Below are 23,112 nucleotides of genomic sequence, written 5' to 3' on the forward strand. Positions count from 1 at the left end.
TGAAAGTGTTTACCATACAACAGTCAATGAACGGTTAGGTGATGGGTTGGGTGCCCGCTAACATGTTTAATACCCCCATATTCTGTATGTGCCTGTCCAAAGCCAGGAGCCTGTAATTCAGTGGTTGTATAAATTTTTTTGTTCACACTTTTGTGCAAAAATTGAGCCGTTAGTTTTCTCGTATGCACTGACTACATTTGTTATTTCGGTGTGCTTAATAGCGGTGTGGGCTTTGTTCATTGTTAAAGGCCGTACGATGACCTATAGTTGTTCATTTTTGTTTCGTTTGATCTCTTGCGAAGAGCTGTTTCAATACCGCATCTTCTATTTGATATAGAAAGCAATCAAAAATAATCAATGGATTATAGGTTAAGCCTTTTGGCCTGAATCTCAGAGGCGGGTCCAAGGGGGTCATAGATTACCATAGAGTTACATTAAGGCTCAAGAATACTAGGTGTATGCAAGGAACATGTAACTGATAGCCATCAATAGTAATACTGTTACTTTAATGTGAAGATATAAAGATGAAGAGACAACACTCAATATTAACTGGTTTGCTTTCTTCAATTATGTTTTTGTGTTTGTTTAATTTTTAAGGTATAAAGATTATGCTTAAATTCCTCGAACATTACAGTCTTTCTACTGTGGTGCAAAAATCTAAATGATTGGTCAGGTCATTCTGGTTATTATAAACACCTTTAAAGTCTATACTCACCCATATGCATTTCATTCAAATTTTGATTTATTTCACAAAAGACCACAGGGACCATATTTATATTCCCCAATAATCCTTGGCGTCATTGGTAAATTATGGGTTAGCAAAGCATCAAACACCAACCTAACCTTAGACATTTGCTGTGTTTCTTCTTTACTGTTGGTACTTAACAATATATGGACCCTTTTATTTGTTTATGACACGCGTACGTAATGGCTGATTGTTGGTTGCTTAACGATCACTTGCAAATATGCCATGCATGTTCAGGATAAGCACAAAGTAGCAACACATACATGCAAGTCCTGTGAGGAGACCCTCCGGAATTACGTCAGGGACGTTTGGATTGCCACTGGATAAAATGATGTATATTTTATAAGGACACAAATGGTGCCTTTCAACAGGCTATTTATAGATCTCTCTTGAAGTTTTTGCAGGGGTTCGTACTGTGTAGTTAGCGTGGTACTCTCTTTACACGAGACATTGGATTTTATATTCCCATTCGGACAGGACGTGACTGTGTTCTGTTACATCCCACACAACTAAATGGGTGGCCAACTTCAGTCAGTTTTTACTGCCGATCGGAAAAAGACCAAAGTAATCATAACTTATAGTATATCTCCCAGTCACCCTTCACCAAATTCTTTCATAAATAAAAAAAAAAAACATTGGCCACAATATAGAAAGTTTTGCTCTACCTGTTAAATCAAAACATCACTTAACATTATTACAATGTATGCACACTTATGAGAACTCATAATACCGTACATCCTCTCGATACTGTTCATATTTGGCATTGCACAAGTTCGTGCGTTTTATTACGTCTTTACCTGAAAGCGTAGGATATACAGATTAAAACACTTTGGATACACGATTTACTTCTTAGTTGCATTTCGCTTTGAAATAACTATCAGTTACTACAATTATTCCTTTGTCGATATTTTATGTATATAGTTTTTGTGCCTTGTACCGACATTTTGAGTTTAGCCAATTGCAACTGAACTTTTTTATCATGTTGTGCTGTTACACCAGTGTTCTAGGTTAAGGAGATAGTTGGGGCTCACATGTTTAAACCTGCCGCACTTTGTTTTGTCGGTCCAACGTCAGAATCCTGTAGTACATTGGTTATATAGATCTGTCATTTTTTTTTCTTCTTTACATAATTCATAAGTTATAAATTATTAACCGTTAGTTTTATCGTTTTTTTTCATTTTTTTTTCATATCGGGGCCTTTTTTAGGCGACTGTATGGTATAGGTTTTCCTCATTGTTAAATGTTGTACATTGGACTATAATAGTTTATACGCCAACTTCATTTAAAATTTGATGGACAGTTGTCTCACTGGCCATCACAGCACATCTACAAAGCTCCACATGTAAAAAAAAGTAATAAAAAAATTAAAGCAGTTGGAATGCCATCTATGGCATTCGGCAAATTAAGTTCAACGAGCTCCTTCATGTGTGTCTGCTTTCGTCTAGGCGAATTTGGACCAACATCGGCATTTGGAAGAGCCTCAAATTGTGAAAAGGAAGTCATTAAAGTTTTAATGACTGTACTATACTTTTTGAAACTTTCTTTCCTCTGGAATATATTTATTAACTTTTCATTTCATCTGGAAAAACATTGAAAGTCTCAATTTTCAATAGAAACATTCCAAGCAGATGTACGCAGGTTACATATTTCAATTTTTGGCTTTGTATGACAGATATTTTAAGTTCAACTACTTTGACTAAGTTAACAGATAAACATTTACAATAAAATACAGAAAAAGGGTCGCCGACACCATCTCGAAAACCTTGACAAGAAAGTGTTTGTCACGGTTTTTGTCAACGAACTGTACAGTGATTATTTCAAAACGCACAACGAACGCGACACATTTGGTGGAACGAACAATACAGTCAGAGAAATTTTTTTTGTGTATGATATTGCGTTTATTCTAAGTTCTAGGGCACATTTGAAGGCACGTAGTAATTCAATGTATAGTTATTTAGTATTGCTTAAGGTATTAATACTCAAAGGTGTATGCACGAAAAGATATTCAGCATTGTTTACATCGTAAACCGTATGAAATTGCACCATGTCTGTGCGTTTTGCATCTAGCAGTTTAATCAAACGTTTTATACAATATCTAAAACTTACAACAACTGTATAATTGAATAAAGATACTAACATGCTCATTGACATATTTATATATACTCAAATAAGTTCTAGAGAGGCATTCAAAGTTATTGTCATCCCAAATGTTGTCCTGATTATCGCTTCGAACGCGTCAACGTCCGGATTCATTTGTATCGGGGTTATACGGGGTGATAAGAGGGTATGGATGTGAATTAACAGAATAGAGAACAAAGGACAAAGAAAAAAAAAGGAATAAAGAATAGTGAAAGAAAGAGAATAATGGAAAAAAGTGTAAGTTATTAAAAATATAACTAAAAAAAGAAGACAGAAAAAAAGACACACCTCCGAGACGAGCCTTACATGCACTGTTATTACCCAAGGTTAATTTTACGGCGGCTCATTTTATTTTGGCTTAGAAATAAACATAATTGACAAGTTTCCTTCCCCTGCATTCTCGATCCCACATGTAAATCGCACGGTGATTTTCAAAAAGACATTGATACATCATTACAACACTTGCCGTCAGTATTTGAATATATTGATTAAGAAGGTATAGAAGATTAATGCACGCACACTATTATCCACCACTGGCCTAAATAGTTAGTCCGCAAACAACGAGGGTAATAAAAACCCAGCACTTTGAACACACCCACCGGCATGGTGTGAATCTGAAAGCTTCCCACTATCCATTTCTACCCATAGAAAACTTTTGCCTTTCATTTATCAAAAATGAAATATGTTGATATTAATGGTATATAAGAATTAATGGGGAATTCAAACCATTCCTATTGTAAGTGATAAAACTAAATCTATATATCAGGGTGATTGAAATGAGGAAAAAAAAGGGGGGATCAGGAGTTCATGGCCCCCTGTTTGGGAAAAGAATTGGTTGATTATATATGGAATCACTGAGTCATGGCAGGAGCAGGCCCCTCTTAGGCAGTCGGTGGGCCCCACTTATGAAAAATTCTGGATCCACCACTGTGGTCAGGGTGGTCTTCAGTTACAGTACATATTGTATTATCTTTTAAAAAAAAAATTACACCTGTATAGTGTATATTCTTTAGTGTAAATCAAGGGAAAATACTGTGAACTATCTGTGCATTGGGGCTTATTAAAAGGTATTTCGGGGGGGAAGAAAGAAGGGAGGGTGAGTCCATGGGAGGTAATCCCCACCCCTTTCAATTTGAGAATATGCTATTATCTTGTAAACGGTCCAGATCCCCATCCCTAAACCATATATATTCTTGAATGGGACGATAAAACAAATCAAATGAAATTAAAAGGAGGTCTTTGGGGGTTTCACCACTCTGTTCAATTTGAGAATGTGCTATTATCTTGTGAACGATCCAGATCCCCACCCCTAAACCATATATATTCTTGTCGGGGACAATAAAATTAATAATGAAATAAAATAAAAGTGAAGTCCCACCCCCTCTAGTTTGAAAACTTGTAAACGGTCAAGATCCCCACCCCTAAACCATATTTATATATTCTTGTATAGAACAATAAAACAAATAAAAGGAAATATAGGGAGAGTCCATGGGGTTCACCCCCACCCCCACATGTTTGAGAAACTTTTAAATGGTTGAGATCCCCTGTCATCCAGTGGTTAGGTGAAAAAATTTCAGGATCCCTGATCCCCACCGTCAAACCATATATATTCTTGTATGAGACAATAAAACAAATCAAATGAATATAGGATCATCCCCTTTGTCTTGGGTTGGGAACCCCCCTTTTTAAAATGGCTGGATCCGCCCCGGCATACCATCTAGCTAGCTATAAAGGCTTTAAAAATATGAAATCAAACAAGGAAATTAACAGTGTAGGCAACTGTTTTGAATTTAAAAAAAAGTCTTTTACATATATATAACAATGTTAAATTTTTTGTGCATTTATTTTTGCTTATCGTATTTTCAATAATGGACAAAATTGCATGATTGAAAATTGTAATTTAAGAAAAATCAGCATACATGATATAAAATGGGAAGTGGAAACTGGGAATTTGACAAAGAGACAACAACCCAATCAAAGAGCAGACAACGGCCGAAGGTCACCTATGGGTCTTCAATGCAGTGAGAAAAATTCGGCACTGGTCTTCAGCTCATAAATGTATCAGAAATGAAAACGAGATACAGCTTTCAGTTGTATTAATAAAAACCTCACAATAAGTTCTGAATATCAGAATATACAGTATTGCAAGATTCTCTCAAAATGTACACATAGAGCTGAAAAACTGTCAGTGACTGTAAAATTAATCATGCTTACATTAAAGTCCATGGAGTCCATCTTAATATGCATACTCTCGTATAAAGGAATATAAGTATGCAATAGACATCAAGTTTTCAAAAATAAGAGTATCTATGCCATTAATTTACGACAAGATCTTAATCAAGTAATAATTTCGGTTTGTTTAAATATTTCGGAGGTTAGTATGACCTCCTCTTTGGTGATGATGTTTTCGTTTTAAAGTTGGGAAAATTGTTTGTACATGTACCAACAAAAATAAAAACACAAAGTCAATCTAGAATTATGTTTTTATCATTTTTTTATGTTTAGGTTGTCAGCCAGATGAAAAGGACAAGTATGCAGTTCAAAATTCAAAATGTGGATAAGTTGAGGTTCTAGGTCATGTAGGTCTTACCTTTGCAGATTTTCATATTTTGCATGAATGAAATCATAGGTTATATGATGGACAGCAGAGAAAGAAAAAAACAACTTTTCAATTATCCTGCTCCTGGATAAATGTAAAACATCTTGTTTTTCGGTAAGTTTTATGCTCTGTTTTGATAGTGTTAGTGCATTCATCTTTCCAGTCTTTCCTCTAAATTGTAAGTTTTTGGTGAGTGTTCACCATGAATTTCAGTAAGTAACTTGTGGATTTACATGTATATACTCAAAATTTAGTACTAATATTAATGGGATTTTAGCATGACATCCTGCCAAATGCTTGTTAATCATGTTTATGTTCCAGAACAAACAAGTATTTGGACTATACGCATACAGTTTGCCCAATTTTAAGAAGTTGGTCAAGTTTATTACAAACAAATGTACAGTACAGATCAACATAACTGAAATCTTTAATAGATTAATACAAAAAGTTTAATTGCAGTTAAAATAAAAACACAGGTTTGGCGGGCTGGTACCAGACAGTACAAATATACTTAAATGGTCTGACTGTACACATATGGTTGGACTGTAAGTTCTGGACCGTAAAAGTAACATCCGAATACTGATATGGTCTGGAACATTTATACATGTCTTAAAATTAATATCAAACACATTGGTGTTTGATAGAACTATAATGTTTTGGGATATCAAAATCAAAAATATCCCATTTTTAGCTCACCTGGCCCGAAGGGCCAAGTGAGCTTTTCCCATCACTTGGCGTCCGGCGTCCGTCGTCGTCCTGCGTCCGGCGTTAACTTTTACAAAAATCTTCTCCTCTGAAACTACTGGGCCAAATTAAACCAAACTTGGCCACAATCATCATTGGGGTATCTAGTTTAAAAAATGTGTCCGGTGACCCAGCCAACTAACCAAGATGGCCGCCATGGCTAAAAATAGAACATAGGGGTAAAATGCAGTTTTTGGCTTATAACTCAAAAACCAAAGCATTTAGAGCAAATCTGACATTGGGTAAAATTGTTTATAAGGTCAAGATCTATCTGCCCTGAAATTTTCAGATAAATCGAACAACCCGTTGTTGGGTTGCTGCCCCTGAATTGGTAATTTTAAGAAAATTTTGCTGTTTTTGGTTATTATCTTGAATATTATTATAGATAAAGATAAACTGTAAACAGCAATAATGTTCAGCAAGGTAAGATTTACAAATAAGTCAACTTGACCGAAATGGTCAGTTGACCCCTTTAGGAGTTATTGCCCACTATAGTCAATTTTTAACAATTTTCGTAAATCTTGGTAATCTTTTAGAAAAATCTTCTCCTCTGAAACTACTGGGCCAAATTAAACCAAACTTGGCCACAATCATCTTTTGGGTTAGTAGTTTGAAAAATGTGTCCGATGACCCGGCCATCCAACCAAGATGGCCGCCATGGCTAAAAATAGAAAATGGGGTAAAATGCAGTTTTTTGCTTATAACTCAAAACCCAAAGCATTTAGAGCAAATCTGACATGGGGTAAAATTGTTTATCAGGTCAACATTTATCTGCTCAGAAATTTTTAGATGAATCGGACAACCCGTTGTTGGGTTGCTGACCCTGAATTGTTAGTTTTAAGGAAATTTTGCTGTTTTTGGTCATTATCTTGAATATTATTATTGATAGAGATAAACTGTAAACAACAATAATGTAAGATTTACAAATAAGTCAACATGACCGAAATGTCAATTGACCCCCTTAGGAGTTATTGTTCTTTATAGTCAATTTTTAACAATTTTCATAAAATTTGTAAATTTTTACTAACATTTTCCACTGAAACTAATGGGCCAAGTTCATTATAGATAGAGATAATTTTAAGCAGCAAGAATGTTCAGTAAAGTAAGATGTACAAACACATCACCATCACCAAAACACAATTTTGTCATGAATCCATCTGCTTCCTTTAATATTCACATAGACCAAGGTGAGCGACACAGGCTCTTTAGAGCCTCTAGTTACTTTTAATAAAGAAGAAGATTATTGATGTATGTTTAAATGTATATTAAAATGAGACAGCAAGCCAACAACACAAAAAATAAGGATAAAACATACATATTTTTTTTGTATCAATGTTATAATTTCCAATATGTTCAAGGTATTTTTTCATTGAAATAAAACACAAATTGAAATCTGTCTGAACTTCAAAAGCTTAAAGAAATATTGTTTCTGTTGTCTGCATTTTGTATAATATATTGCAAATTCTTGTGAATAATGGAATGTTATTATAGTTGTCTAAAGTTTTAACATTGATCTTTAAACTGTAAATTCATAAATTATTGCGTGCATTTATTATTGCGATTCTGTCATTTTAGACTTAAATGCGATTTTAAATTTTACGATTTTGAGAAAAATCCTGTTTAATCCATATAAAATATTTCATAATGCGAGTTTAAATTATTGCGTTTACAACTCCGTTGCATTTTTCGCAATAAAAAAAAACTCGCATTAATTCCGAATTTACAGTATATATATATATTATGTATATAACTTGGGAAAATACCCAAATGTTATAAAGAAGAATAAATTAATTGATTGTTATATGGTATTAGAATAGGAAGATGTGGTATATTGCTAATTTGACAACCCTCCATCAGAGACCAAAGGATGTAGGCCGTTAGCAACTGATGACACTGGACAACCTTTAACAATCAGTAAAATCCATATCGCATAGCTATTTTTATTGAAAATCATATTATTGCTACATGTATGAAAACAATTTTGTATAATCCATTACTTTAGATTTTATTGGTTCTTTTTCAGAAGGATTGAAATTCACCACCTAGAATAAATGGAGAAAACATAGAAACAAGACCAGAATAAATTCAAAGACAAAAGTTGGATCAGTTATTATTTTCATCACTCAGTCAATGATTTGAAGTTCTTTTAAATTCAAAAAAAATATTGAAACCACAATAATGTCAAAGTTCTGTGCTGAATGTCCAAAAAGTGGACTATACCATCAAACAATGCTGGATGATAAGAAACTATTAATGTTTTGTGTTGAGGGATATTGTGAAAAAAATAGATTTACTTAAATAGCTACTAGTATGTTAAGCCTAACAATAGAGTTTTTATTGATTTCAAATGGCAAATAATTGTGTTTCAAGAAAGTATTCTATAATTCATGAATAAACATAATATTGATACTTACATTATCTGCTTTGTTGTTTAAAAGTTTAGTTTTGAACAGTTAAAGAACAATATGCTAAATTAACATTTCCCAAGAAAAAAAGATATTCAATTAAAAAGATTCATCTTATAATAATTTACTACCAAATAGAAAACATTGTAACATACACATTACTGTTTATTTATATATATATATTTACAATTAGAATCCCATAGGATTTTAATTTGTCCCATGGGATATTAAAAATCCCATGGGATAATAAAAATCCCATGGGATTTTGTTTGTCCCATGGGACAACAAATATCCCATGGGACTACAATAATCCCATGGGACAAAAAAAAATCCCATGGGATTTAACCAAAATCCCATGGGATAATGGTAAATCCCATGGGATTTTGCCCTGTCCCATGGGATATTGAAAATCCCATGTTTTTATAATTCAAATTGCAAAATAAATATGAAAGTAACTGTAGAAAACCAATGAAATTATTGAATCCCATGTAATTCTGCACATTTTGGTTATATACATGATATTGTAGCTCTTGTTTGAGGCGGCGGCGGATTTGCAAATGAGTGTTTTGCAAATTAAAAGTGTCCAGTGTTAAAAGATATTTAGGATAAAGAGAATGATAGACATTATCCATAAATCATAACAAAATGTTATCAGTTTTGCAACAGAAATCTCTTTTGAGATGGATTAGTTTACGTTATTAGAAACTTTAAAAAGAATCAGCGATTGCTTCTCTAATAGTGCTACTGATTCAGGTTTTATTGTTTGTATTTCATCATTTCCAAGCAAGGACCGAAGTTCATAAACTCGGCAATCAAACGCTGGACTTTCGGAAATCCGGATAGCCGACTTCCGTTAATCGGAAGTTGGTTTGTATATCTCTGCTGAAAACACATATATTGGCCGAAGACCACAATTACTGATCCCGCACGAATATAGTTTCCTTTAATTGTAGTGTATTTTTTCTTTCTTTATTTTCGTTCCCTTTCTCATACAGCTATCAACAATAGGCTGTATGAAATATCTAGGGTGGAAATGAAAAAAGAGAACTGAAATAAACTTTTGGATGTTTTATTTTAACTGATTTTGATTTGGAAAGAGTGATTAGGCCAGGTGCAAAAGGTAGTATTTTACACTCTTCGGAACATCTCTTGACTTGCATATAGAGGTATGGATGTGTATTGACCAAATTTGTATGATGAATGACAGCAATTTTTCTGAAAATTGGATATACCTTTGGACTGGTACTGTACATTACACACACAAAAAATTAGACAAAAAAACACACTTGGTATTTTTTTGTATACGACAAAACGTTATAAAGAACTGATAGAGGAATTAATTGTGATCTCGGGCCTATTGTTGATAGCGGTACAGACTGTACTGACCTTTTCATCAATTCATACATGTATGTTACGTTCGCAGAGGCGAAAAATTGGTTGATTATATAGAGAATACTTGAAAGCATGACCAAAGCGGTCCTTAGACAGTCAGCGGAAATTTCTAGAATCTCCACTGGTTCATCAATGCATGTCTCCTATGTGATGTATCACGTAGGTGTATTCTCTATTTGTGAAGAAAGTTTGAAAAAAAGTATGCGATCATGATCACATTATCTCTCAACTTACTACTGAGACATGGTTAATTAACTAAAGTTCGAAAATATAAACTGTCGACCCAGCTGCTTCACGTTTAAAAGATTTCACAGACTGGTATTTTCCTGGGCCTGTATTTTTTTACTGACGTTGGTGCACTCGTCCTGCTTTAACTTACAATCATGTAAAAATTTCCAAACTCATCAAGAAAGCGGCCGAGGAAGAGAGGCAAAGGGTACCAAAGGTACATTCAAAATTATAAGTAGAAACGAAACTGAAAACACCATGGTTAAAAAATAAATAAATAACAGTGCACAATATACCATCTAGGAAACATCATAATTAACAACATGTCGCTTTCCGTTCGTGCTAATAACTCTTTAATATGTTTGTTTGCTTGCCAATATTTAACGTAAAAAGACCAATCCCCGTCCAAGAACAACAAGTGTCACCAGCAGAAATTGTATCTAGCATGACTAGAATTGTTTTATATGGGCCATCCAGAAACTGTCTAAGAACCAAGTATATTCAAATCATACTCCGTCCGGGTAAAAAAAAGAAGCAAAAAGACATCTAGGAAAGCGTCAGTTAACAAAACGCTACACAAAAAGTTGAACATTGAGCAACATGTCCCTTGCAACTAGTATTCTTGGTTATGGTTTGTTAGGGAATGCATCTTAATACCATATGGGTTTTGTTACAGCCAACATTCAAGTTATTAAGCTTGTTATCCCATATTTATTTTATTTTTATCTATATGTATAGACAGAGACTTATTGCATTTAACGTTTAATAAAAGAGACAATAAAACGTATAAGTAAAAAAAAAAAAAAAAAAAGAACTAAAAATATCGTGACAAAAAAACAAATACTACAAACAATATTATAGTGTACATACGCACAACATAGAAAACTAACGACGGATCAACAGGTAACCCACAAAAAAAACCAAAAAAACTGGAGGTTATTGAACGTGCTCTCAGAGGGTAAGCAGATCTACTCTACGTGTAGCACACGTTGTGTATCTCGTGTAAATACAAACTCAGTGAGTGGTCTATTTATATAGGTCACATTCAAGGAAAAGAGGACGTGATTGTGGTTACGACAATTGGAACACTTCCATTGTCATTCGTGAAACAGGTATTCGGATAACGGTCAACTAACTCAGGAACTATACAGCTAGTCTTAGCTTATCTTACGGGACATTGCATCTCTATATAATTTATTCTTAATTATGCATTTACATCATTCCAGTTTGTTAGTGTACATACAATAATTTGCTCTATAATATTTAATTACGCTATATTTCATTGTTTTGTATTTTTGCACTGATTGCATATAAGATATGAATAATTCAAACTGCAGACGACAAGTTATAAATTCTTCGCCTGTAAAGTCTCAATTCACATATATGTATTAGAATATCCGTCCTTTTCCTCCAATGATATATCAACACTATTTGTGTACGAAACAACATCTGCATAATTTGGAGGACTATGTTGATCATCGTCCTCTTTTGAAATAGTGTTCGGCTTTTTAATGTTTGTACCATGTGCTTGAAGTTCTCTCCCTTTGACATCTATTTCGTAATCGTAGTCATTTGTTCCCTTTGTTTCAAATCGTCCACCATGTCGCTTGCCAACTATTGTCAAGAGAATTGTAAATAACACAACAATAGCACCATATGCTACCATTTGATGAAGGAACATATCGTAACCTTGATATTGATAGAGATATCCAATTACCCATAAGTAAGACATTCCGCCTAAAGCACCTCCCATGAGAACGAACGTTATAGCAGAGCCAGTAAATTCAACATGAAAGTCACCCCATCCAATACCTGATGGGAATAGAGGTGCAACAAAAAATCCCATAGGTGCTGTTAAAATCCACAAAGCAAGGTCACTTTCCCTGGCAAATATTTCAAGAAGAACCGCCGTAACTAAGGCACCGAAAACTTCGATCAGTATAAGTACTCGTATTGGAATAAATCTACCGGTGAATAAACCAACAAATCTACCTATGGCAAAACAAATCCAAAACTCTGTGTTGATTAATGAACCATCATCTCCAGAAAACTTATGTTTGTCTATTGCATAACTTCTTATAAATTTCCCATATAATCGTTCGCCCCCTACAGCATTGAAGAAATACAAAAATAAGAGAACAAAGACCTGAACGCCAAACCAACGATCTCCATTTGCGCATGTTGCTGGGTCAACAACTTTTACTATTTTTCTTACAACTGTTTCCTTTTCAGCAGATTCTTTTTCTTTCTCAGAAATTTGTCGACAACAGAACTGATAAATATAAAAGACTAGTGATAAGGAAGCAACTATAATGCCAACAATTAAATAAGCTGATTCAATCCGGGATTCTTTCAAATAAATATCTGTTTCTGACGATGGTGCTATCGTTGATGTTATAAGCGGCGGTGTAACGGACGGAGCTATGGTTGTATTTGTGCTATTACCTCCAGATGGCGCCAAAACTGCCAAGAACGGATTAGCAATCTGAGGAACAATGAAGGATCCCATCCCGAAACCGAAGTGTAATACGTGTAACGGCCCTGTAGCTTTCTCTTTCCAAAGGTTAAGGATTATTTTCTGTCCAGCTGTAAAAAAATATTTTTATTTTATAATAAACGATAGATTTTTATAATAAACGATATATAGATTTTTATAATAAACGACATATTTCATAATAAAAGTTAGATTTTGTATATATCAAACAATAGGTTTTGTAATGAACGATAGATTTGACAAATCATAAATCGGAATTATCATGTAATAGAATATATAAAAAGATTTGCAAACATTAGTACAGTTTATGGCCAAGACCAATCAACATTTATTTTTAAAGTTCTGATAAAACTGTTTGGTGTTTATCATTTTTATGACCCCTTTCATCATTTTGATGATTATTGAGATAAGTGGTGAAAACAAATGGAAATCATTTGCTTTTCTAATCAAAAATTTACCAAACGACTTTTTGCTGAATTGTTTGTTTGCTAACCACAAACTATTCTACATTTCCTTAAGTTTAAATTTATCGTAAAACTTTAGGATTTGTTTGGAATTCATGAATGTATCTCCCGCTGGTGTCGGACTCTAAATGCTTGACGTGTGTATCTGGTTTTGCGTATGTATCTTTTCAGTTAAATAAGATCTTACACATTGGTAATATTTAGGACTCGAGCAACACTACTGAATATATATTTCATGTCAAAATGCGCATCATTTGCGGTAACATTGGCAACGTTTAATGTTATTTGTCAGCTTGACATTGCGTGAAAGCCTCAAACAATGAGTACACATTCCAACAGTTATCCATTTTTGACCTATTCTGTTATAGTAATAGACACATAATCACATATAATTATATACACGTAACTTCAAATGTTAGACAATATGATGAAGGCCTTAAAGACTCATCAAAATGAATTTGTATTCAATTTTGCATCCATTCGTGTATACTTACTGATGAAGGCTGATGAATCCAGAAAACTACACGTAACCACTAAACATGTTCCATGAAATTGACGTCAAAATAAATGATGCAAATAATATCATTTGTTATCCATACCTATATTTATTACGCCTTCAAAAGTACCAGCGAGGACAAAAAGAAACCATAACAAGGAGATGTCTGTGCAATAGGGAGCTATTATTGTAGCTACTGCCCCTCCATCTAAACAAACAGCAATCATCAAATCACAGTACTTTCCTAGTTTGTCAACAAGGGGTCCACCAATTACTGCACCAATAAAATATCCAACACTCCTACCGGAAATTGCACGCGATACTAGTTCATAATCTGAGTCTGTTTTAATTATCAGATCTTTCTGAGTGGGTCCAGTTATTTCTGTAAACAGTCCCTGAAATTACGTTATATATGGCATTGTTTGAGCTTTATCGACAAAACAAATTACACTTAAGAATTTTTAAAAGAGACTACGGTGTTTTGTTTTTATTGTTTCTATATGTTAGTTTTTTTTGGTGATTAATTTATTGATGTCCGTACCAATCCATTGAGTTTAGCAATTTGCAACTGATCTTTACAGTTAAATCTAATTTAGGTTTACGCGCTCACACACATGTTTAACCCGCCCAATTCTTCGTTGACCCCTTGGTTTGATGACGTGTTGTTTATGCTTTCAATATTGAGTTATTTGCTCCTTATTTGTCAATGTCTGTGTTGTCAATCAGTACAATTCTTATTTATTCATCGATAAGGCATCGAAAACCTTACTTTATTTCAAACGTTCGCATTCAATCAAGTTAATTAAAAGATAATTTCTATGTACCAATGGTTTTTACATGTTTTAAATTTTGTGTTTTTATGTACATGAACATGCATCAATTTTTATCCTTGAATGTGCATAGTGATATTGCACTTTTATGTTTTATGAAAATAACAAAACTATGTTTTATTCTGGTGTTTTAATATTGTATATAACAGTTTTTCATAGTTCTTTTAAGAATGGCACATGCATTCTAAATTTTATATTGTGTATTAAATGTCATATTGTGTTTATATTTGTATGTACAAAATGTACAATGTATGTGGTGAGACTATAATAAACTATTGAACTTGAACTTCTAAGGGTTAGAAAAGAGACATTATTCTATGGTACAGGCCTAACTACTGGATATGACTCATCAATCTATTGAAACAATAGCACAAAGGTAGGTATATATGACTTTTAGGGTTGGGTTTGCTCAATTTTTAGATTATATTGTAGATATGTTTGTTAGCATTCTTTTTCGTTTTTTTTATCCAAGGTCTTGTTTTAAAGTGATTTGTGAGTGTTTAAGTATCTTCTCCATCGTCAGTGATCGTTATATCATCTACACAACAACATATTTCCACAGCTGTTTCAAATGTTTCTTAAAAACAGCCCATTTAGTGTTTAGCCCACTCCCTACCACATTTTAACTAGGACCGCACATAACATCATTGTCCTCGTCATTTTCATCTACTGTGACATCTGTTTTATATCTGTCTTTTCAGTTTGTTACCTCATTTCACAATGCTGATACTTCTGTGATAAATAGGGTATATGCCTTCCGCATTCACTCGACGTAGCACACTGGTTAATCGCCAAGTGATAGAAAATCTATCATCGCCTTTTTACTAGTGGGACTATTTGGGTCAGGTTACATGTAACTAAATAGAGAATTGCATTTAAAATGGAGAAAACAAGGCAGCTCTTTAGGGACACAAAGTCAAGAACAAACTAAGAGAGAAAAGAAAAGCAATACAAACGCTTTATCTCCTATAACTGCATGGATTGTTTGGTGTATATCCAGCTTCTTTCCAAGTAAACAAAACATATATTATACTTACAATCATGACCCATGTTAAAACCAGAACTACAGTTTTGATAATTTTTTCAGACGTAGAATACGTTGATGGTTTAATCTGGTCCTCCTCTTTCATCCTGGTAATTTTGATGGCACTGATTGAAATTGACAATAATATAATGTATAAAGCATGTTACAAACATCGTTACAAATTTGTACATGTACATGCATATTGACGACATTTTACATGTAATCCGTCAACTGTTGATATCTTAAAGATGTTTTTGATATGCGTGGGTGATAATTAATGACTAGAAATTGTAATTTGTATTTAAAATTACTGATAAAGTAAGGTACCGTAGTAAAAATAAATCATGTCGTCAACATATTGTGTGTGTTATTTCTTTGTACTAACTACTTATATATCATGTATATCGCTTCGGTACTCTCTCGGTAGCGTGTTCTCATCGAGTGCGGGAACCCCAGGGTTTGTACCCTGGCCGGGTCAAACCATAGATTTAAAAATTGGCATTTGCGGCCTCTTCGCCAAGTAAAGAGTAAGAGCAAATGCTGGTCGGCTCGGAATCAAAATAAAGAGTCCAAGTATGGTGACATGTCTTACTGCAGACTCTTACATTGTGTTCTAGCACATTGAAAATCCGGGTAAGGCAAATCCTTGTAAAAGACATCCTACATTGTATGGACCCCTCAAAGAGTTGTTACAATTTTTCTCTAACGTGCAGAGAGTGTGGCACTCTTTCTACACGGGGCATCGGATTTGACGTCCTCATTCTGACCGAACGTGGTTGCGTACTTGTCCATCCCGTACAGCCAAACGGACATCCCACTTTGACAAGGGTTTTACTGCCGGTTGGAAGAATACCTGTAATGACCATATTTTTATTCCACAGTCACCCGAAAAAAAGGGGGGATGTTGCTGGATGAAAAACAGCTTACCATAATCACCATTATCATCATCATTATCATCAGCAGCAGCAGCAGATGTGTACATACGTGTTGTTTTGATATTATGGAAATTTATTTGTCAAAATAATAAGAATTTAAAACAAATAAACAATGCAAAACGGACGTACGTTGAATTTGATTCGAAGAACTGCAATAAAAGCGCTGTTTCTCTTTTTTTTTTTTTTTTATTGTAAAGCGAATGTTGTGGTCGTGTAATTTTTTTTTCATTTACAATAGTAGTTCTTTAAACTATGTTTAGTTTTCCAACATGCTTTATATCATTGCATACTACTTAAACGGAACTGCGATTAAATGATCCATACGGAAAATTATGTATAGTTTTACTGTATGTAAACATATTTTTGTACGTGTTCTTAAGAAAAATTACCTACCTCCTATATATGAAAATGATATTTCTTCAAAGGAAAATTATAATTTCTACACAATCTAGAGCATACTTTGGTTACTTGGTATCTTTAAAATGTAAGATATATATTTATCTTATACTATTATGCATTTATTTACATAGAAGCCGACAAATGTATTGTCAACAAATTCACTTAACATTTGATTTATATAGTGTGATTATATAGGATGAATCAATTGTTATTCGTGATTTATACAATTAATGTGTTGATGATTTCTGTTAAACCAAATGTTCTCCTTAAGGTCAATTGCAAGGAACAGTAAATGGGTTATAATGTCACAGATTTTGGTAACATGTTGCATACAACTTTTGTTTGTTGAAATATAAATTAAAATAAAAAAAAAAAATAATTGTATCTCGCCGATTTTATGTGCTTTCTATACAAATGTTCGTTCATCGGTTTAGAAAGAATTCCATCAGTAATATTTCAGAAAATAAAAAAAAGACAAATGCATTATTTTTTCGATTTTCAGTTAAAGTTCAACTAGTCAAAGCTATGCAAAATTTTACCTAATATTTGACATAGCCCATTACTGTAAATTGACCTTAAGGGTACACCAATTTTTCATAAATAGTAGGTTATTATTTATTGCAGTATTTTTAGTAGCCTTTCAAAATATTTAATGGTTATGGGACGACTCACTAGAAGCAGTTATGTCTCTTGAATTTCTAGTTTAAGGTGGTACCCAACACCTTCACTAAAATTAATTTGGCTCGTTTAATTTTCATCAAATTTTGAGAAAGTATTTACTTTGACCCTTCGACAAAAATTGAAATATTTTAAAAAATTCGAACCAACCGTTTAATCAGAAAAATTACACTGGTTATATAGCAGTTTGACGAAAACTTATTTTGATCATTGAGAAGCTTAATATTCCCGTCAATAAAACGTTATGCTGATTTTACAGAGTTATCTCCCTGTAGTGTTAGGTACCACCTTAATCTAATTGGAATCGGTATTAGTTGAAAGTGCTTTTATTTGTTGTGTCATGTTTTAAGAAATATTTTCTTTCGATTTTATTCTCACTTTATTTAATCAATTAAAAATTCACCGAACAAAGACTATTACAATTGAGTTGAAATTTCGCAAATGACAAACATAATCAATATAACAAAAGATAACGAATGACATGATTTATTCAGATCTCAAATCCCTCTCCTCTTTAATACCACATCGTATACTAGCTGTTTGAGTAATAAACGTCTTACACAATTAATTAATCATTAAGTCAATTCCCCTAATGTCTTCTATTATATATAAGCTAGTGTTGTTGCTACAAAGGAGTTGTCCAGTAACCGTTTTATGATATGAAGGTAAACTATGTATTGTCTGGAAAGGGGTCGTTATTTGTTAAAGAGACCTCGGGTGCCACATATTTAGTAGGATCTGCTTACTCTTCCATAGCACCTAAGCTAGACCGGTGGAGGGTGGTCGTCTTGCTCAGTCTTTAGTTTCTATGTTGTGTTTTGTAAACTGTTGTTTGTCTTTTTGTATGTCGTTTTTACTTTGTTGCCGTGTCGCTGTAACTTTTTGTCTTACGAGTTTGAAAGTCCATCCTTTTCATTGTAACAGGGTTTATACACTGGTTTCGTTGCTGTTGACGTATTGTCTCTTAACTGTTTTGTCCTCTGTTTTGTCCTCTGATTTCAAATTTAAAATATTCCAAGGCACCATCATTGGGTCGTTTTCTTCACATTCTTTAATTTTGCTTTTTTGACACAAGCAAGACATTTTACATGAATACATGTACAAATAGATCTGAGGATATGTCAAATGGTTATAATAATAACGAATTTCGCTTCACAAATCCGGGTATAGTCATTTTATGAAATTTGTACGATCTGAGGTTTATCTAATTCCTAGAATACATGCTTTAGCTTAAGGTAATTAAGTTTGATCTGAATATTTTGTAATTGTATGCTTCTTCCAATATTTTACTTTGCATGACGAACAGGAGACACTAAATTTTTCGGCAATCCCGGTCTAACTACGATTAAACTCGGAGTGTGATTATATAGGCGTGTTATCCGAAAATAGATATAATTGGAACCCCTGTTTTTAATTTACTTGGTCACATAAGGCGTGAACTCGTGTTTTAATTTTTGACAGAATATATGCAATAAAGCCGTTATTTTGATAAATAAGAATAAAACAGCTTTTCTCTATTGTGTTTTTTATTTACTACATTTATGACAACAGAAACAATTTCTTTTTTTTTTTGTAGTTTCTTATGTTGTACTGTAATACCAGTGTCAGAGGTTAATGGAGGGTTGAGTGCTCACAAACATGTTAAACCCCTGCAAATTCTTTATGTCGGTGATTTTCGTTGATTCATCTCTGTCATATTTGTTTTTCGTAAAACTATTGTGTTAAAAATTAGGCTGTTAGTTTTCTCTATTGAATTGCTTTGATATTTTTCATGTCCGGGCCTTTTATAGCCGACAACACGGTAAGGGTTTTTCTCTGTACGATTACCTATGAATTTTCAATCAACTTCATTTGAAATTTGGTGGACAGTTGTCTCATTGACAATCATACCACATCTCCTTATTTTTATATATCTGTAGAATTCAAACCTTATTACAAACGATATTCTACATTCTAATGTGTACGTTTGTGTTATTAATATAGAAGTTGGAAATTAAAATTCGATCTATTTTACAGCTTGACATTTTAGTAAAGTATATAAATTTTATATAATGTTTTCACTGTTATTACATACATGTAACTAAACCTGTATTGCTATCGTGGCCGTTACAGTTGTGAAATCTGTAGTGAATGCTTTTTGATATTTTAGTATGAGAGACATTTACCAGGCTGACGCTAGCAAACAATAAGGCGATATATCTAAAATAAAAAAATAAAAAAGACAGCAACGGCCGTTAACTTTTTTTTTTAAAGGGCAGTAATTCCATCTAGAAATTGCAATTTCTACATCATGAAATGGTATTTATCCTATCTATTAATAAAACAAGCAATACCTCTTTTCAGGCTTGTATTCAGTACCACATTAAATATGAACCAGTCAACGGATTGGTTGTAGGTGTTAGACCACTGATGCACCCACTTTAACTTAGAACGTATGTATTAGTAGTCCTTCCCTGCAAAAATAGCACCTTTGATGTCTTTGTTTAATTGAACTAACAAACGAATTTGCAGAACAAAATTATATAGATAGTACTAGATACTCTTGAGACAAAATTTACTTATACTTGGTTAATTGGCTATATAGATCTTGTAGAGGAGAAACAGGCGCATCGTTTGAGCAAGGTTTCGAGTTGCGCTATGTTAAAAAATCTGAAACTAGGGCTCAAAATTTGATAAATTTGGATAAAACAGGGGGATTGGTCTATTCCATGCCTTCTAGAGAAAAATAATGAGGAGTGTCATGGGGTATGGCTATATAGGTTTTGTAGATGAGACACAAGCGCATTGTTTGCGCAAGGTTTCTGGAGGCGCTATGTTAAATTATATCTAAAGGAACTAAAGTTTAGCTATGAATAAAGCCAACGCAAGTGTCACTCGAGACCGTAAAAAAGACAGATCAGAGTCAGCAATGACTAGTTGTAAGAATTTCTGGTCAGATAAAAAATGGTCATATACAAACTTAAAGATGCAGAACCACTTGATTCGTGAACTTCCCGAAAATAAGGTGGAAGAGTACCCGGTGAGGAATGGTTGGTATGCAATTAATTAAGAAGAACAAGAAAGAAAAAATCGATAGATTGACCTAGAGAAATGTGTTAAAACTAATAAGAGTAGATATCGAGGCTCTAAAAAAGTCAGGTCAATACGTTGCATCATTATCAGGACTTTAAACTCATTGGTTACTAGTAACCTTCTCATTAGCATATCCTTTATAGAATTTGCGAATCGTCAAGAGTATAAAGCTTACAGAGAGGTTGTGACTCCATGTCTGATTGTTTGATCCAAGAATTAAATGATTCAGATTACATGTATTTACCTCTCCATTTCACAAAGAGATCATTTACATCACTTCGATTTCGCCTTTTCAAAACTTCTGAAGTTTGGGAACCCTGTATCATATAACTTCAAGTAATAATACCAGAATTAAGACCAAACGCGGTTGTTGTTTGTGGTTATATACATACAAAATTGAACAGAGGGGAGGAATTTGTTCTGAATTAATGACAATAATATTTCAGAAAGGGGATATTTCTCAAAAAAGGATTAATAATGTGTGACCCGACTGTTATTCATTTTAAAGTTTTGCACAGTTCCCGTTTCAAATACAAATTGTTTTGATATACGTTAAGTCTTTTGAATCAAAAAGTAAAATATTTGTAGAAATTGGGATTCAAAATAAGTCAAAACTCCAATTTATTATCAAAATCTTTATATAGAGCTGATTTTTTTTTTGGTCGTACATACATTTAAGAGAGCGTTGGTACAACATGTGCATAATAATATTAATTGTCAAACTGTCTGAAGTTCATAGTTAAATACGGATTACAAATGCACATAGCATGATTTGTTGAGATATGTATTTTGTAATTCTATCATTTATATAACCACATAACAATCAATAAACGAAAACAGAAAACAAAAGATAATAGTACTACATTTTAAATGACTTATTTTACAAACATATACCAATCCGAGTAAACTAATTGTCTAAATATTTATGCTTATTTCATTTTTATGTCATATAGAAAAGCCCTTCCGTCATGTTCATTACTAACCAACAGAAGATTTTCTTTCCTGTCAAAATCAATTCCACACGGCCATTTCAATTCATTATTATCGGTAAGAATTTCTCTATAGTGTTTCCCATTATTCGAGACTACTATTACAGTCGTTTTGTAATAATTAGTCATATACACATTCCCCTCAGAATCTGCTGTCACACGCCGTAATTCACCATATCCAAAATTTTCAAACTTCCACATTTCTTTTCCATCTAGCGAACAGCAATATATTGAAGTACGGTCTATACAGACAAACTTGTCTCTGTATACTGTTATGTCTGTTATGTTTGTGTAAGTATCTAGGGGTAATAGTATCTTGCGTATGACTTTTCCTGTCAGGTCCATCACACAAATGTTCCCGCATCCAACAACAACATATAGTTTATCCTCATCATATGATAACCCGTAGCAGCAACTACTGGTTTCGATTGTACCGGTGACAGAACCTGTAGAAATATTTATTATTAGTATGGTGTTTTTAATTGAACAGGATACTGCCGCAGTGTTGCTATCTACCTCTGTTATGTAATACGGTCTAAAGGACTTCAGAGGAATGTAATGGACATCAGTAGTGTCTGTATTACAAATAAAAAGTCCAAACGAACAATCAGTAAACACTAATCTAGTGCCTATTCTACTACAGTCTGTAATTTGTCGGCATTCTTTCTCATTTAATCTGATGTTTTCACGCAAATAGACAGACAATTGGAGATTGTATTCAACTGGTATTTGAGCTTGGTGTAATGATTCTTCTGTGGTTGATATATTTTCTGAAAAAGATAATGAAGCATCGAATTTATTACTTGAAAAAATAACTTTGGTTTGATTATAGTGCAGTTGACCGCGATTACAAGATTAAGTGTTTTGCTCACTGAGTTTCACAAACTGTGAAGATCATGTATGCTGTAAAATTGGAAGATTTTATAAAAAAATATATTATATTGGATACATTTTGTGACATTTGCTTTGCATCGTTGTGAAAAACTGTTAAACTAATTACATTCTAGTATGCAATTACATACATCTCATTTATATTACTTTCATTATGTCTTACAATTTCATTACTGTCATAACTGTAGACATGAATTAGGTACCCGAAGGGCGGGATTTATTTTTTAAGTAGTTTTAGACAAAATTCTTCAATAAATGTCACAAACTGTATAGTTTATATGGCAATAAAACTTTGAATTGAATTGAATTGAATAAACGAGAAATGTCTACTGTACGGTTTTTTTAAGTACTGTTTAATAAACCAAACTGTTATCCATACTGAGATAAGTACTTTTTCCAAACATTAGCAGGTTCTTAAGGAGTCTGGTACAATGTACAAAGCAACATATCTATCCTTATTAATTTTTCCCTTATTTTCCAATGGCAGACTAAATTACCACAACTCTTATTTTATGACCTACATATAGTTAATTGTTCCACGTCCTGAACATGCATGAATAAAAATGGTCAAAATACTGTGAGGGAGAG

General features: G+C 33.3%; 1 protein-coding gene and 1 long non-coding RNA gene across 3 annotated transcripts in view; both read right to left on the reverse strand.

Moving 5' to 3' along the window:
• Positions 1-11,429: 11,429 nt before the first annotated feature.
• Positions 11,430-16,964, reverse strand: LOC143057882 (sodium-dependent glucose transporter 1A-like). Its single transcript, XM_076231335.1, has 4 exons — positions 16,889-16,964; positions 15,574-15,685; positions 13,810-14,101; positions 11,430-12,838 (listed from the first exon to the last, which is right to left on the reverse strand). The coding sequence occupies exons 2-4, from the start codon at positions 15,664-15,666 to the stop codon at positions 11,628-11,630; spliced, it is 1,596 nt and encodes a 531-aa protein (XP_076087450.1). The 5' UTR covers positions 15,667-15,685; positions 16,889-16,964; the 3' UTR covers positions 11,430-11,627.
• A 4,321-nt stretch (positions 16,965-21,285) lies between these two features.
• LOC143057751 (uncharacterized) overlaps positions 21,286-23,112 on the reverse strand; it is a 54,717-nt gene continuing 52,890 nt past the window's right edge. For both annotated transcript variants that reach the window (XR_012972811.1, XR_012972812.1), the window contains one exon: positions 21,286-22,403. This is a non-coding gene — a long non-coding RNA (uncharacterized LOC143057751). The remainder of the gene's footprint in view (positions 22,404-23,112) is intronic.

This window comes from Mytilus galloprovincialis, chromosome 13, assembly GCF_965363235.1.
Source record: "Mytilus galloprovincialis chromosome 13, xbMytGall1.hap1.1, whole genome shotgun sequence".
Taxonomy (NCBI): Eukaryota; Metazoa; Mollusca; class Bivalvia; order Mytilida; family Mytilidae; genus Mytilus; species Mytilus galloprovincialis.

Excerpts from the sequence above, each read along its gene's own strand:
- LOC143057882 (XM_076231335.1), bottom strand. The coding sequence starts at position 15,666 with ATGAAAGAGGAGGACCAGATTAAACCATCAACGTATTCTACGTCTGAA. Across the intron at positions 14,102-15,573 it reads TTTTAACATGGGTCATGATT|GGACTGTTTACAGAAATAAC; the intron begins GTAAGTATAATA and ends ACGTAATTTCAG. Across the intron at positions 12,839-13,809 it reads TGAAGGCGTAATAAATATAG|CTGGACAGAAAATAATCCTT; the intron begins GTATGGATAACA and ends ATTTTTTTACAG.